This window comes from Myotis yumanensis, unplaced genomic scaffold, assembly GCF_028538775.1.
Source record: "Myotis yumanensis isolate MYYU_CA2020_CCGP unplaced genomic scaffold, mMyoYum1.0.hap1 SCAF_17, whole genome shotgun sequence".
NCBI classification, from domain to species: domain Eukaryota; kingdom Metazoa; phylum Chordata; class Mammalia; order Chiroptera; family Vespertilionidae; genus Myotis; species Myotis yumanensis.
The window spans coordinates 23,936,452-23,952,502 of NW_027223768.1; the positions used below are offsets into that span (position 1 = coordinate 23,936,452).

At 43.9% G+C, this 16,051-nt stretch overlaps 3 protein-coding genes across 3 annotated transcripts in view; 1 reads left to right on the plus strand and 2 right to left on the minus strand.

Annotated features, from left to right (window-relative positions):
* Positions 1-3,399: 3,399 nt before the first annotated feature.
* LOC138995839 (transmembrane epididymal protein 1-like) lies at positions 3,400-4,339 on the minus strand. The gene has a single exon (XM_070396579.1). The coding sequence runs from the start codon at positions 4,297-4,299 to the stop codon at positions 3,400-3,402; it is 900 nt and encodes a 299-aa protein (XP_070252680.1). The 5' UTR covers positions 4,300-4,339.
* Positions 4,340-6,794: 2,455 nt separating this feature from the next.
* RGSL1 (regulator of G protein signaling like 1) overlaps positions 6,795-16,051 on the plus strand; it is a 75,874-nt gene continuing 66,617 nt past the window's right edge. The window contains exons 1-2 of the mRNA XM_070397111.1: positions 6,795-6,803; positions 8,389-8,470. Coding sequence (XP_070253212.1) covers positions 6,795-6,803; positions 8,389-8,470 — 91 coding nt within the window. The remainder of the gene's footprint in view (positions 6,804-8,388; positions 8,471-16,051) is intronic.
* Positions 12,954-13,859, minus strand: LOC138996033 (transmembrane epididymal protein 1-like). Its single transcript, XM_070396934.1, has one exon. It carries the CDS (start codon positions 13,857-13,859, stop codon positions 12,954-12,956), a length of 906 nt encoding a protein of 301 aa, XP_070253035.1.

Sequence of the window (16,051 nt, forward strand, 5' to 3'; positions counted from 1 at the left end):
CTCCTGTTCTGAATTGTAATGTAAATATCTGATATGCAGGATGGTCTTAGACGACCCCTCTGAAAGGGTCATTTGACCGCCAAAGGGGTTGCGACCCACAGGTTGAGAACCGCTGTTCTGCAGTGGACAATGTCTTCCTGGACTACCACCTCTAAAACACTGAAATCTCTACCCAAGTGCAGGGACTAATCCAAGTGCTACACTCCTGCTGTGGGTTTAAGTGCCTTCCATATAGTGGGCATTCAATATATTCCTTGTGAACAACTGGATTACCAGAAACAAAAATGTTTTACGGTTCCACTTAAAGGGATCTTTGGAGATCATATTTCATATTCAATAATTGGCCCCCAGTTTCACTGTTTTGTGAATCTGGGATATTTACCGATAAAATGGGTTCTTTATTCTCAATGTATGGATGGATCTATCTTTGTTCTCTAGAATGATGGGAGCATTGTTGAAGTTTATGAAAAAGTTGAGATTTAGCATTGCGGTCAAAACATTACTAGGATCAGAGTGTGCCTTTTTTTAGTTGGTACTTTTCCCAAAGATATCCTCAACTGGGTCCAAGGTCCTTCTCCCCCATCCCTATCCCTTTAATTGATTTGAATCCCTGTGTATTTCACATGCACATGCCAAATTTTCATCGGAAACAAATAGCCCTGGGGTATGTTTTCTGGATGCTTGGGCAATACTTAGACGGGTTCTGTATTTGTCCTGATCTCCTTTACCTTCCCTCTCCGGACCCCTGTTTTTTAAACCTTTTCTTGAGAGACTTGTTTACCAAGTTGGAGAGCTAGAGGCTTAACTGAGGTTTGTGTGAACCTAGTGCCCTCTGGTGGAATTTTGTGAGAATTACATGTCTCCCTGCAAATTGAAGAGTGGGAACTTGTTTTCTTGACTGGCTTTCAAGGGGAGGGCCTCTCTGTTGCATCTCTAATATAGTAAATTAATAATAGGTAAGTTTATTGCCTATACTGGATACTGAAGAGGTATTATCCTGTGGTTATCAATTGATTACCAGAGGCTTGTTTATGATTATAAAATTAAGCCAGATGTCTAGAAATGGGCAGCAAGCAGCACTGTGGTGTTTTGCCTTCTCCATCAATGCATACCGGAAATGAAGAGAAAGAAGGTCCCCTCTAAAAAAGGTCATTGAGAAAAGTCTAGGAACCAACAGTTAAGGGGAAATGGCAAGAATCAGGAAACTTGGTCACAAACGAATCTTATCCTCAGCCCTCACATAGATCTGAGCCCCAAAATTTAAGACCCATCTAGAAGTTGAGAGTCAGCTAGATTCATTCTCTCTCTCTCTCTCTCTCTCTCTCCCCCTCTCTCCCTCTCTCTCTCTCTCTCACCCTAGGGGGCAAGACGGGGGGGGGGGGGGCGGTGATGAACAGAAAGTGTGACAAGAGACACATCTTTTAGGGGAGTCTAGAGTATTTGCACTGCTGCTTGCTTTTTTTTCTCTTTTAACAATTTCATTTGGAGGATCACTCCCTTCACCATTGCCATTAGCAAAATCACAGTGACCCAGAGGACATAGTCATTGGCTTGAGTCAGACACACCTACACTTGAATTCCTGTCTTGCTAGCTGTAAGACTTGGGCAAGTCAACCTGTTGAGTCTCAGCGTTTTTTGGAGGTTCCTTGTAGAAATGCTTGTGGGAATTATAAAACAACTAGAGGCCAGGTGCACAAAATTTGTGCATGGGGGCGGGGGGGTTCCCTCAGCCCGGCCTGCACCCTCTCCAATCTGGGACCCCTTGGGGATGTCCGACTGCTGGTTTAGGCCTGATCCCACTGGCTCCTAACCACTCGCCTGCCAGCCTGATCACTCCCAACTGCCCTCCCTTGCCAGCCTGATCACTCCCAACTGCCCTCCCCTGCTGGTCTAATCACCCCCAACTGCCCTTCCCTGCTAGCCTGATCTCGCCCCTAATTGCTTGCCCCCCTCATGGCCTCATCACCCCTAACTGCTTGCTCCTCTGCTGGCCTGATCGCCCCTAAGTGCCCTCCTCCGTTGGCCTGATCACCCCTAACTGCCTATGCCTTGGCCCCTGCCACTGTGGCTTTGTCTGGAAGGAACTTAGACATCCGGAAGATGTCCGGTTGATCCAGTCTAATTATCATATTACCCTTTTATTAGTATAGATTAGCACAGTAAACAATGCAGAAACAGAATAGTGGATTTTGTTATCCCAAGAATGAGGAAGAGAGTGGGCACATGACTAAGGAGATGACTTAGGCTTTAGGCTTCAGAGTTTCACAGACCTTCCGACCTGTCTGGCAACACTTTTTGAAGAAATGTGTAGGCAGAGTTTTGAAAGCAAACAAGCCTTTATTAAGCATCACCTATGCTACATAGTTGGCTCATACATAGGAAAGTATGTAACTTGATATGGCCTACAGTCTAGATGATGAGGAAAGGCCTCCCCAAGGGGAAGGATTTCAGAAACAGAGCAAGCAAAGTGTATCAGCTGTATGAGCCAGTGAACAAGGTGGGTCTAGTAAATGTGTCTAAGAGTCCCAGAACAAAGGAGTCATAGTGGAGAAGGCCTCTTTGGGGGTGCTCCATGGTGTGAGGTTGAAGGTGGGTCTTATGCTGGGTACCAGATAACATGATAAAAATGTGATTGCGGGACGGCTTTCTGTGAAATAGAAAGGACTGACCTTTTGCCAACACTCATGGATAGGATCTAGTAAATTACATGTGCTAAGGTGGTAATGGTGAACTAGGTAAGCTTTGTCTGGAATAGGACTAATAAAATATAGAAACATTTGGATTCTATAAAAATTTCAGTTGTACAAATTTGAAATGTTACTATATTAAAGCATTAGTATAGTTTCACTTTATTAATTTGAAATTAACCCAATCCTTAAAGGACTTTCTTTGGGAGGAGACAAAAGTTCTGTTGATGCTAGCTGCACGTGATAGAGCCATTTTGGTGAGCAAACAGAAATACCCGCTATTCTTTATCAGGATGAGACATGAATGATTCCAGTTTTGAATTGTAAGAAATCATTATTCCCTCAGGTAAAAGGCAATCACTTGTACCCAGAGAAGTAGCTGGTAGATGGAATGACTGCTGGACTCCCCTCTCTTCCCTTCAAAGGCTTCCCTTCTATTGCGTTTTTAATCCCCATGGCTTTTCCTGCACATTTATCTATTCACTTGGTCCTCTTTCCCCCACCTCACCAATCTATTCAGCATCCCTTTCTCAGCCCCCTCTCATTTCCTCAGCAATTACAAGTTCAGGAGATGTACCAGCAGACGGAGACCAAGTGCTCTCCATGGCCATTACCTTCATTGGAGACCAAAGAGGATACAATGCACATGTCTGAGAGAACCTACAAGGAGGAAGAAGGGATAGACAATGTGCCAGGTATCCTGGGCCCTATCTCAGGGTGAGCTCTCTGGGAGAAGAAGCTCATCTTTCTCTGACTGCTCCATTTCTGGCAGCAAGTGGTAGGCGGGTCCTTCAGTGTTGGCATAATGTGGAGCTTTTTTGGATCCTGTCAGCTTCAACCTGGGACTGTAACAATGATGCCAAAAGGAAAAAACGCCATAGATTCCTAACAGGCACAAAGCATTGATCATCACATGCCAGCAGAAGAAGGTAGTGACAAACATGATGTCACTGATGTCATCATCCTGCCATGGGTAGCCGGTGACTGGTCGGTACAGAATAAAGCCTGCCTGCATCAGCCAGGAGCCCATCATCAGAAACAGGAAGGTCTCAATCATTGAGAGGTGAAATGCATTGGGAGTCCACAGCTCAACAGTGAACATCAGCATCAGCAGGAACACCACCAAGATGAGTAGGGAGTGGACCTGCAGTTCCACCCCTGTCGAATCTTGAACATGTGACACCAACAGCATCAGGAGCACGTAGAAGATCAGGACCAGGGCACCTTTTTCTAGGAGCACACACCTCTGAGGCAGCAAGTTCTTGCTCGTGACATCTACACAGCCATTGAGGGTGAGGAGGATGAACATGGTGAGGTGCTGCCACTGTTTGGGGAGCATAAATCTCGGTGGCATTTCCCTGTTCATCAGGACCAACCCTCCTTTAATACAACTGTTCTCATAAGCTATCAAGATGGAGCCGGTCACTATTTTCAGCAAACCTCGGTAGGATATTTCCCACAGCTTGGCCCATCTTCCCTTGTTTCTTGGAGGACATGAAGGATTCGGGCGAGAGTCATTGAATATCACAGCTTTGGAGACCACTATTGCCTGATACAGTCCGTATGAAAATAGAAACAGCCCCGGGTACACATGACCGATAAAGGTTCCCATTGAACTACAGATCTTCTTCACAAAAGAGAGAAGAACAAAACTTGGGCACGTCCACACCTTCTGGGGCCACTCCAAGGTCTGGACTTTGGAAAGAATTGCCTTCCACCAACTTTTATCATCTCACCCCTCCCACTGCCCCCCTACAGAGAGGAAGTGTTTCTTGAATCAAGCCTACACCTTCGGTGGTGTAAAGCATCGTTGTTCCATTCCATTCTGGTACATTGGGAACTGGCTTCTGCCAAAGAAGAAAGTTGATGAATGTGTTTTTAGGGGCTCCCCTCTATGGCCTTTGGGGTGCTTCAGGTCACACTTGTCCCTTTCTCCCCTGGATTCCTTCCTCTTGTGCTGCCCAGCACTTAGAGCAGAAAGAGAGAGGACCATGAGATGGGGTAGGGGTTGCCATGATATCCAGAGGAAGCCGGGGCACTCACAAACCCTTGAATATCATTCAATACCCCTCAGACATAACTTGGGTCCAATTGTAAGGTTTTCTTTCTAGATGCGTATATGTATAAACATTTGGATATGTAACCATTTAATACATACCATCTACCTGGCTTTTCTATTCTTTTATAGACACATTCTGGAAAATGACCAAGAAAGCTCCCTTCACCTCCTCCCCTTACCTCTTCACATATTTGTCCCACCCCTACCCCCACTTCAACATCTCCACTGGATCTAAAAAGCTACCTTTTGATATGATTTTAGAGATAGTGGTGGTTTTGTAGTGTATAAACCTAAGCTTGAGTCATGTTTCCCAGAATTCCCTTTCCTATATGGTTCCAGGTTGAGCTGGCGACAGGAGAAATTTACCTGAGAATCTGAAGGTGGGAGCGAGGCAGCAACCTAAGCACACTTTGAAGGTGTAGGGACCACTGTAGCTCATGCATTTGGTTACTGATCTGCTGGCTCACCTCCTTGGCATGACCAACAGCCAGGTCTGTAGCTCCCTTACCTTCTCTTAGTGTGAAAGGCACCAATTTCTTCTGCAGGTCACCTGCCACTGAAGTAGGAGGTGGTGAGAGGCAGACATAGGCTCCATTTTGTCCTCATGGGTTTTGGTTTGTCCCTGCTCTTCCCTGGCTTCACGTCATATACTCCCTGGCTGCTGCCACTCTAACCTGAAAAGACCTCAGGCCCATCATACAGCAGAGAGGCAGCAGTTCCAAAGATTTCTTCACCACAAATGTTTAAGGTCTAATAACTATAAGACATTGATATTTCATATCATTCTTCTCCCATGATGCATCCCTACCGATATAAGGGATTTAGGATATAATCCTTAAAATGCAGATACTGTCGAGAAGAATGACTCCAATGAGCTGGTGTTGGTCCTTTGTATTTTAATATGAATTAGCCCATCAGCTTCATTTATCCATAACTAATGTCTGATGTACCTTGGAAGACAGTGTCCTCGGTATTGGGTAACAGCCAGACGAGTATAAGGCAGAGGATGGTGGAGAATAAAGTACAGAGAATGTAAGGCATGCACTGGGCCCATAAATGGTTCTGGTTGTATTACAGGAAGTACAGGGAATAGGAATTTCTCTGGGAGTTCTGAGGGGAAAGGAAGTTTATCACTTAACACGAGCTGTGCCGTGCTAACATCACAGTCTCCTGCAAAATCATCTGCCCTCACAGTACAAGCAATGCTGTAAGCAGAGAGTTGGCACCTGCATGCTGACGGCGCCTCTGGTGGAGAGGAGGAGAATTCACACCCAGGTCACACAGCACTGCCTCTGAGCAAATACCTACTCTTCCTCAAGTCCACTTTATCCCAGAAAAATTAAATTTCTCTCTGCCCTCGAGGATAGCAATAATTTAGATTGCTTCTTGCTATTCGGAGATTTGGTGGGGCTGGGTATTTTAGTGTGAAGGCAAGTAGGAAAAACAAAGCTTAATTCTTCTTTCTGAAGGAATTTGCTTTATTTCAAATTTTAATTTTAGGTGTTTTTATTCATTATATAGTCATTGTGGGGGAAAAATAACCCAGCTAAAACATCTAAGCAAAAAGAATATTAAAAAATTATCTGTAACCCCACAGTCTGAAGGTGACCATTGTCACCACTAAGGTATAGAAACACAGTTTATGAAGGCAGCCTGAGAAAGTGGGAAAAATGCATTGACTGGAAGCCAAAAATCTGGGTTCTAAATCCAGTTCTCCCTTGATTTACTGAATTTCATACTTCTTAACTGGAAAAAAAAAAATTGAAAAAAAAATAAAAATTGAGTGTTGAACTTTCTATTAAAGTGAAAATAAAAGGGCATGGATACTGTTATACAGACATGAGCTTATTTATCTCCTGACTGGTTTTTCCGAATTTTCACCAAATACTTGGAGCACACTGTAAAGCTCAGTGCTTGATTCAAAGTGACAGGTTTTATGAGTCAGGAAGGAGAGGACCCCAGGGATTCTCTTTGGTTCTTAGATTTGCTCTGGGAGAAGCATAGGGTCTATTGCTCCTCCAGGGATCAGCAGTGCTGGGCTCGAGATCATGTGGCCTGTAGGTCCCAAGAGGGGCTGCATTTGGTCACTCTTAATTGCCTCCAGTACTTTGAGGCTGTGGGTCCCAGTGAGGTGGGGGCAGCAGAGCTCACTCCAGCTCCCACACTCGTCTCCCCAGTTGTTCCTGGCAGCCATGAACTTGTTGCCAGTGGCCAGAGGAGGAGAGAGAACAGCAGCACTGACCCAGTAGGGATGACCCAGCAGTTGCAAGTGGCATGGATGAGGACAAGTAGCCCATCCTGGATGCTCGGGCCCCCACCTTGGCCACACACCAAACAACGCTGCATGTTCTTTGAAACATGAACACTCTGATCTCTCGGCTTTGAAGATAAGAATCTCCCACCCCAAACCGGACACTGCCCACAGGTAGCCGAGAAGAAAGCCAAAGGGAGTGAATGATTAGCAGAGCTGGCAGACAGTCCTGAGCCTGTGGGCATTGAGTGCCTGGGAAGCTGTTTCCTAAGGAAAACTCACCTTGACCATGGAGCCCGTGGAGGTCTTTCATGGCCTGGCTGCTCCATGGTGAGGCTCCCCTCAGACCTGCCTCCCCCACCCCATTCTCGAGGGTCCCCAGGCACAGCCACTGCCACTTATCTTGTTTGATATGCTAGAATGAGTAGGAAGGTCCTCAGGAATTTAGTAAACGTGAACTTACTAAAATCTGTGAATTCTGGTTGCCGCAGGGCATATAAAAAGTATATCGTAGTTCTTATCCTCAAAGAGCTTATATTTAGTTGAAGGCACACAGCTCCATACACACATACACACACACATACACTGAAGACATGAGAAAACTAGACTACCTCTCCTATAGAAATCAAGTGTCACATGTAATTTAAAAATTTCTCACAGCAACATTTAAAAAAAGCATATAAAAGTGGAATTAATTTTAATGAGATATTTAACCCAACATGTCTAAAATGTTATTTCAACATGTTATTATAAAAACTATAAATGAGCCCTAACCCGTTTGGCTCAGTGGATAGAGCGTCAGCCTGCGGACGCAAGGGTCCCAGGTTCGATTCCGGTCAAGGGCATGTAGCTGGGTTGCAGGCACATCCCCAGTGGGGGGTGTGCAGGAGGCAGCTGGTCGATGTTTCTCTCTCATCGATGTTTCTAACTCTATCCCTCTCCCTTCCTCTCTGTAAAAAATCAATAAAATACATTTTTTAAAAAAACAAAACTATAAATGAAGTATTTTCTGTTCCTTATTTCATACTAAGCCTTTAAACTCCGGCATATATTTTATACTTAGAGCACATCTCAATCCAGACAAACTAAATTACAAGTGCTCCATAGTTGTGTATAGTTAGGGCTGCCATATTGGATTGTGCCGATTTAGGAGAGAATGACATGTTGAGTGAATTTCAGTTTTAGTGAAAAGAACAGTTCGGAGAGGACGTAGAAGTTTGGTCAGAAATGGCATCTAGGGAGCCACAGTATAAGCTTTTCAGTGGCTGGGGGATTTTAGTATGGTGCTATCTACCAGCATCTTTTAATTTACTTCCTTTCTGTTTAGGAAGGCCTTTCTCGTCGTCGTCATCATCATCATCATCATCATCATCATCAGAAAATGATTGCAGCTCACCTTTGCTGCAAGGCAGAAATACATCAGAGGAAGAGAGAAAGCCAGAGGCTGGGGGCTCCAGCAGAACCAGGCACAAGGTCAGAGACGGCACGTGTGTTCATGCTGGCATTTGACTTTATGAAAGTGGCAGAAATACCCTTCTGTTGTGTTAAGCCAGTAGGAGTTAAGGGTTTGCCTGGTTTTAAATCAGGTAATTAATATAGGTTGTCTACCAAGCCTCCAAGAGGCTCACTGAAAGCTCAGTAAATTAAATTCCTTAATTTTGATGTGACAGACATCCAAAGGGTTATGTTTATTATTCCCACCCAACTTCCTCCTCTACCTTCAGTATCTCACAATCTAGAATTCTCATGTACTCTGTCCAAGCCACTGTTTTGGGGCCCAAGAAACTAAATTCCACCTTATGATTATAGACACAGAGCGTAAGAACTCGATGGGCCTGGAGCTCCTCATTCTCATTAGGATCTCAGCTTCATTTTGGATACAATCTTCCAGTGACATCAATGATGAGAGAGAATCATTGATCACCTGCCTCCTGCATGCCTTTCTCCCCCCCACCTCCCCCCGCCCTCACCTTGCTGGGGATTGAGCTGGCTACCTGGGAATGTGCCCTGACCAAGAATCGAACTGTGACCTCCTGGTCCAGAGGTCAACCACTGAGCCACACCAGCCGGGCAGAGCCATACATCTTTAATGAACTGTGGTGTTTCTCATTCCTAACCTGTGCTGGATAAACCTTCACCCAAAACGAATATGACCTGCATTAGTTTTCTATTGCTGCATAATAATTAACTTAAATATAGGAGCTCAAGCAACACAAATGTATTATCTCATGGTTTCCATGGCCAGGAATCCAGTATGGGTTGGCTGAGTCCTCTGCTCAGATCTCCCCGAGGTGATGGCTGGGGCTGGGATTCCCATCGGAGGCTCAAGATCCTATTGCAAGCTCACTGGATGTTGACAAAATGCAGCTCCTTGCAGCTCTAGGACCCAGGCTTCCGTTTTCTTGCTGCCTGTGAGTCAAGGACTGCTCTCAGCAACTAGAGTTTGCTCGCATTTCCTTGCCATGTTGCCCCCAATAGGAAGTTCCTGACACGGCTGTTTGCTTTCCTTCAGGCCAACAAGGTTGCATCTCCCTGATGGCTCACGTTCTTGTAAAGACCTCACCTGACTAGGTCAGACCCACCTAGGGCAATCTCCCTTTTCACTAATTTAAATGCAACTTATTATAATATGAGGAAAGAGCTTGGATTCAGAAATTGTCTTGTTTTTCAACTAGTTTACTATATATTTGTATTTCTGAGGTTCAGTGTCTTCAGCAAAGTGGGCATAAATTATTATTATTAAATAAAAATAAGCTGCCTCAAAAATATTATTATGAGGGTTAATAGTAATATATAAAGATCCTCGCACACAGTAAGTGCTCAATAAGTCATATCTATTTAATAAAGATATATTAAAGTAACAGCAACAACAACAACAACGAAATAAATTCAGCTATTATAAACGAACCCTGGGAATGAAATTCCATTACATTCACTGGTCCCATTCACACTCAAGAGGAAGGGATTATACAGAGCGTGTACACCAGGGGCAGGAGTCTTGGGGACCATCTTAGAATTCTGCTGACCACACCATCTAATCTTCCTTTTCATTCATTACTATAAGTTGCACTATAATTGTGTATGTCTGTTTGTGTCTTTCTCATTATTGTATTGCTAATCCCTACACAGTACCTGGGAAAAAGTAGCTGTTTAAAATTTTTTTAATGAATGAATTAATCCTTTGGTCATCTTCATTGAATTTGGAAGATCCCCTTAATTTATTATCTACCTGTTTACAAATTAGTCTCCTTCATTGTATGTTCACTTTAGTGAAAATCAGTTTAAAAGTTTTTCTCTTATCATTCCAAATATCTGGGGATGAATTCTGTTTAAAGCTCTGGTATCTGCAATTACTCTATTAGTGTCTATTGGGACTCAGAGAGGATCCCAATAGGAAATAGATGGCAACCCAAATTGGAATAGTTCAAGGAGGGCTTAAAAGGGTACTTCTTACACAGATGTGAGCTGGGTGAAGGTGACCGCAAGGGATAGTTGAGTAACAGATGGAGCTGTAACTGCCTTTAGGCCCCAAGGGACATGGGACAGAAGTTCCTGGTATGGGCAAGCACAGTGTGGTGGCGTGCGTGGTGGCCTCTAAAAAGATATTTCCAAGTCTTAACCCTGGAACCTATGAAAGTGACCTTATTTGGCACAAGGGTCTTTGCAGATATAAGTAAGTTAAGGATTTCGAGATGAGATCATTTTGGCTTTAAGGTAGGTTCTAAATCCAGTGACATGTGGCTTTATAAAGAGAAAGGCAGAGGGAGATTCGAGACACAGAGAAGAAGACACTGTGAAGGTGGAGGCAGAGATTGTTCTTTTTCTGAGCCATGGACACTTATATTTTCTGCCCATTTTTATATTAGGTTGCATTTTGTTTGTCAGTGTTAGAATATCTCTCTCTCTATATTCTGGATACTGATTTTTTTTTTGTCTGTTACATGTGTTAAAAATGTTCTTCCCAGTGTCCCTTTTATTTTCTTTAATATATTTTTACTGATTTCAGAGAAGAAGGGAGAGGGAGAGAGAGATAAAAACATCAATGATGCGAGAGAACCACTGATCCGCTGCCTCCTGCATGCCCCCCACCGGGGACCGAGCCCGCCACCCGGGCATGTGCCCTTGACCGAAATGGAACCCGGGATTCTTCAGTCTGCAGGCCAGTGCTCTATCCATTGAGCCAAACTGACTAGGGCTGTCTCGTTTCTTTTTTTCTTTTTCTTGTGTCTTTTAATTATGGGAAAGCTCATTAAAATGGGTAATCTTTTTAGAATTTGTCTTGCTCAAGAAAGTTTCATATCTTTTATTATAAAATATCTTCCTGTAGCCAGACCGGTTTGGCTCAGTGGATAGAGCGTCGGCCTTCGGACTCAAGGGTCCCGGGTTCGATTCCGGTCAAGGGCATGTACCTTGGTTGCGGGCACATCCCCAGTGAGGGGCGTGCAGGAGGCAGCTGATCGATCTCTCTCATCGATGTTTCTAACTCTCTGTCCCTCTTCCTTCTTCTCTGTAAAAAATCAATAAAATATATAAAAATAAAATAAAATATCTTCCTGTATTTCCTTTAAAATAATTTGATAGTCTTATTGCTGATGTTTAACTTTTCAATCCACCTATAATTCTTTCCTTGTGTGTTGTCTGAGGTAGAAACTAAGGGTTTTCCTCCCAAAATGGAGAGTCAGTTATTCCTCACATTAATTGAGGAGCCCTTTCTTAGCATGTATTTAATTCTCACACATTTCTGTGTCCGGAGCATCTATTACATTATACTATGTTGATGGACGGTCCAATGGTACTTGCTTGCTCCTATACCACAGCTTTAATTATAGGATATTTATAATGTATTATGAAAGTTGGTAAAGCAATTTAATCCTCACGTGTAGAGGCCAACATTATATTCCTCTGGAACATGCTGAGCAAATGAGGTGCCTAGGATATGACAGATCTCTGCTCTTAAGGAGACTGCCTTGAGTGGGTAAGGCAAAACTTCCCCTGTGAGAGACAATGTGAGAAACAGGATAAAGAATGTATCATCAGCATGGAAAAAACAAGGCAGATTTAGATGAGGTGCTGAAGAGTTCCAGATCAAAAGATTATGTGAGAATTTTCTGGAGAAGTAATTCTTGGTGGCAGTAGTGTTAAGTTTTAATGCCAGGTATAAAGTAACACTGTATAGTTAATATGTGACTGGCGATGGATTTTTCCAAATTGCACAGAGTGTCCTTTGGCAAAGGCACAAGTGTAGGATAAAGCAAAGTAAGATCTAGTAAATTCCTGGTAGGGCTGATGGTAGTTAAAACAAGTAGCTACGCCTTGCTTTGGCTGGATTAGAAATCAAGAATAAGAAATGTGCTACCATTTAATGGAAATTTGGTTTATGGGAATTTGAAAAACTGTGATATGAAAGTACTGATTCTTTATGTGGAAAATTTGAAACAATCCTGATCTATCCAAATTTTAAAATGTATGTATGATGTTCTTATTACTGTAACCAGGTTAGAGAAGTGAATTATACCATAAATGTTTCACTTTAGTTGGCAAACAGAAACACCTACGATTGCAATTTTGATTTGTGAGAAAGTAGTCTTTATTCCACAAGTAAAAACCTGGAGAAACAGCTGGTGCCGGCATGACTGCTGGATTCCACTCTCTTCCATTCAGAGGCTGATCTTGGATTGCATTCTTTAACTCTCATAGCTTTTCTCCCATATTTATCTATTCCTATGGTCCTCTTCCCCCAACACATCAGTCCTATCAGCATCCCTTTTTCAGCCCCCTCTCTCCTCCTCAGTGATTTGAGGTTCAAAGACAGGAGATGTACCAGCAGATGGAGACCAAATGCTCTCCTTGGCCATTACCTTCATTGGAGACCAAAGAGGATACAATGCACATGTCTGAGAGAACCTACAAGAAGGAAGAAGGGATAGACAATGTGCCAGGTATCCTGGGCCCTATCTCAGGGTGAGCTCTCTGGGAGGAGAAGAGCCTGGTCATCTTTCTCTGACTGCTCCACTTCTGGCAGCAAGTGGTAGGCGGGTCCTTCAGTGTTGGCAGAATGTAGAGCTTTTTTGGATCCTGTCAGCTTCGACCTGGGACTGTAACAATGATGCCAAAAGGAAGAGATGCCATATGTTCCCAGTAGACACAAAGCATTGATCATCACATGCCAGCAGAAGAAGGTGGTGACAAACATGATGTCACTGATGTCATCATCCTGCCATGGGTAGCCGGTGACTGGTCGGTACAGAATAAAGCCTGCCTGCATCAGCCAGGAGCCCATCATCAGAAACAGGAAGGTCTCAATCATTGAGAGGTGAAATGCATTGGGAGCCCACAGCTCAGCAGTCAACACCAGCATCAGCAGGAACACCACCAAGATGAGTAGAGAATGAACCTGCAGTTCCACCCCTGTCGAATCTTGAACATGTGACACCAACAGCATCAGGAGCACGTAGAAGATCAGGACCAGGGCACCTTTTTCTAGGAGCACACACCTCTGAGGCAGCAAGTTCTTGCTCGTGACATCTACACAGCCATTGAGGGTGAGGAGGATGAACATGGTGAGGTGCTGCCACTCTTTGGGGTACATAAATCTCGGTGGCATTTCCCTGTTCATCAGCACCATCCCATCATCAAGGCAGAAGATCACATAAATCGTAAAGATAGAGCCGGTCACTATTTTCAGCAAACCTTGGTAGGATATTTCCCACAGCCTGGCCCATATTCCCTTATTTCTGGGAGGACATGAAGGATACAGAAGAGAGTCATTGACTATGGTGGTCTTAAAGACCACTGCTGCCTGATACAGTCCATAAGAGAAAAGATACAGCCCTGGGTATACATGACCATTGAACTTTCCCATGAAATTACAGATCTTTCCGATTCAGGAATGAAGAGCGGAACTCAGAGCCTCTCTGCTCTCCTCTCTTTTGAGGACCACCTCAAGTTTTGGGCTGTATATAAAGAGCTAACTTCTACCTACTTTTATCATCTCTCTCTGCCCACTCTTCCCAGACAGAATGGAAAGTTCTGGACAGAAGCCTACACTTTTGGTGAGGTGGGTCTCATTGTTCCATTCCATTCTAGTACACTGGGAACTAACTGACTTCTGCCAAAGAAGGGAGATGACTATTTCCTGGTATGCACCTGTGGGAATGTGTGTTCTCATGAGCTCTGAGTTTGGGCCTTTGAGATGTTTCTGGTCGCAGCTGTCCCTCTCTCCCATGGCCTGATTATCCAGATGAAGTCTGGGTTACTCACAAATATTTACACATCTGTTAAGACTGTATCTAAGGCAAGAGGTTTTCATTTAGAGGGGATGGTAGAGAACAAGGTGCTTGCTCTGAGCACACAAATGGTTCTGGATCCGTTGCAGGAGGTACATGGAATAGGAGTTTCTCTGGGCCTGATCATTGTGCTGAGGGGAGAAGAAATTCATTACTCAACATGAACCATGGTGGCATCACACAGTCTTCATAATCACCTGTCCTCACGGTGAAAAGCAGTACCATGGGGTAGAGAGGCAACACCCATATGCTGATAGTGCCCCCAGTGAGGAGGAGGAGGTTTACCCCTAGGTCACAGAGCAGCCTGAGCCCTCAGTCTTATCCAGTGATCTCCCTCTTCTACACCCATTTACGTCAGAAAAACCAATCTATTCATACCCTTGAGGATGAAGGGCATTTCTTATCAGTGGGACAATGGGGATTTGAGTGTGAAAATGCTGTAAGGGAGATAGAGTTTAAGATAGCTTTACAGAGGGACTTGCCTTCCTTATTCCATTTTAACTTCAACTTTCTTTTCCTTACACAGGTGTGGCATAGATTGACTACACATTCACTGTATTCATTTCCTTTTCTTCTTTTGTATGCTGATAAACTACATTTCCCACTATGCCCACAGTTCGATGCAGCCTTGCAACTGAGTTCTAGCCAATGGAGTGTGAATGGAAGTGATAGACATATATTACTTTCTGACCTCCCCCACAAAAGTGTCCCTCGTGTGTTCTTTCCTTTCCTCTTGCTTTATACAGAACATTATAGCTTATTTGAAAGTCACACTTCAGTATAGAGGAGCTCCAAGGTGGAAGGAACAGGTTTCCTGAATTGCTTCTTCTAGGAGGCCTATGCACTTTTGGACTATATATGGTCAAGCAATAAACATTTTTGGTTAAGCAATAGAAATTTTTACAATTGTTTATTATAGCATCTAGTTTACCCAAGCTATTGCAAAAGTAATACATAGCCTTTTGCAGAAAAATCCGTAAGCAAAAAAGCAAATAGAGAAAAACAAGCACTTGCAATTCCAAACCCGACGATAATTGCTGTTAACATTCTGTTGTAGAACCTCAGCTTTAGGAAGGCATGGTTTGAAATGGAAAAAATAATGACTGGCAATTGAGAGACCAGGATTCCAGTCCAAATCTCCCCCTAATTAGCAGAGCTTCGATTTCTCTATTAGAGAAAAGAAAGAGCTTTGGCACCTGTGTTCTCTAAAGAGAGGGGGGAGTGGAGAAGAAGAAAGAGGAGAACAAGAAAGGGGGAGAGTAGGAGGAAGAGAGGAAAATGTGGGGGTTATTGCATAGAAAGGAGTGACTCTGGTACCCCCAATTTTCCCTTTTTAGCTAGTGGTCAAAACGCCCAGAAAACATCAAAGAGCTGAATGCTTAGGGAGAGGAGGTACAAAGGGAAGTGTGAGTACGACCCTGTGATGGAGTGGGCCATGGAGAAAGCTCTGGGACTCTTTGGTTCTTGCCTTTGGGAAATTGCTGAGCTGCTCTGAGAGGAGGTGGCCTCTGGGCAGCAAAGTCCATTGCTCCACAAAGAGCCCAGGCATGTTCTGAGTAGCCCGGTTCTACCTAGAATGCACTGAAGGTGTCAAGTGGCTGTAGCCCTCGCCGGTTTGGCTCAGTAGATAGAGCTTCGGCCTGCAGACTGAAGGGTCCTAGGTTTGATTCCAGTCAAGGGCACATGCCCAGGTTGCAGGCTTGATCCCCAGTAGCAGATGTGTAGGAGGCAGCCGATCAATGATTCTCTCTCATCATTGATGTTTCTA

What these genes read in the sequence shown, in the direction of transcription:
- LOC138996033 (XM_070396934.1), bottom strand. Translation starts at nt 13,859, where the DNA reads ATGGGAAAGTTCAATGGTCATGTATACCCAGGGCTGTATCTTTTCTCT.
- LOC138995839 (XM_070396579.1), bottom strand. Translation starts at nt 4,299, where the DNA reads ATGGGAACCTTTATCGGTCATGTGTACCCGGGGCTGTTTCTATTTTCA.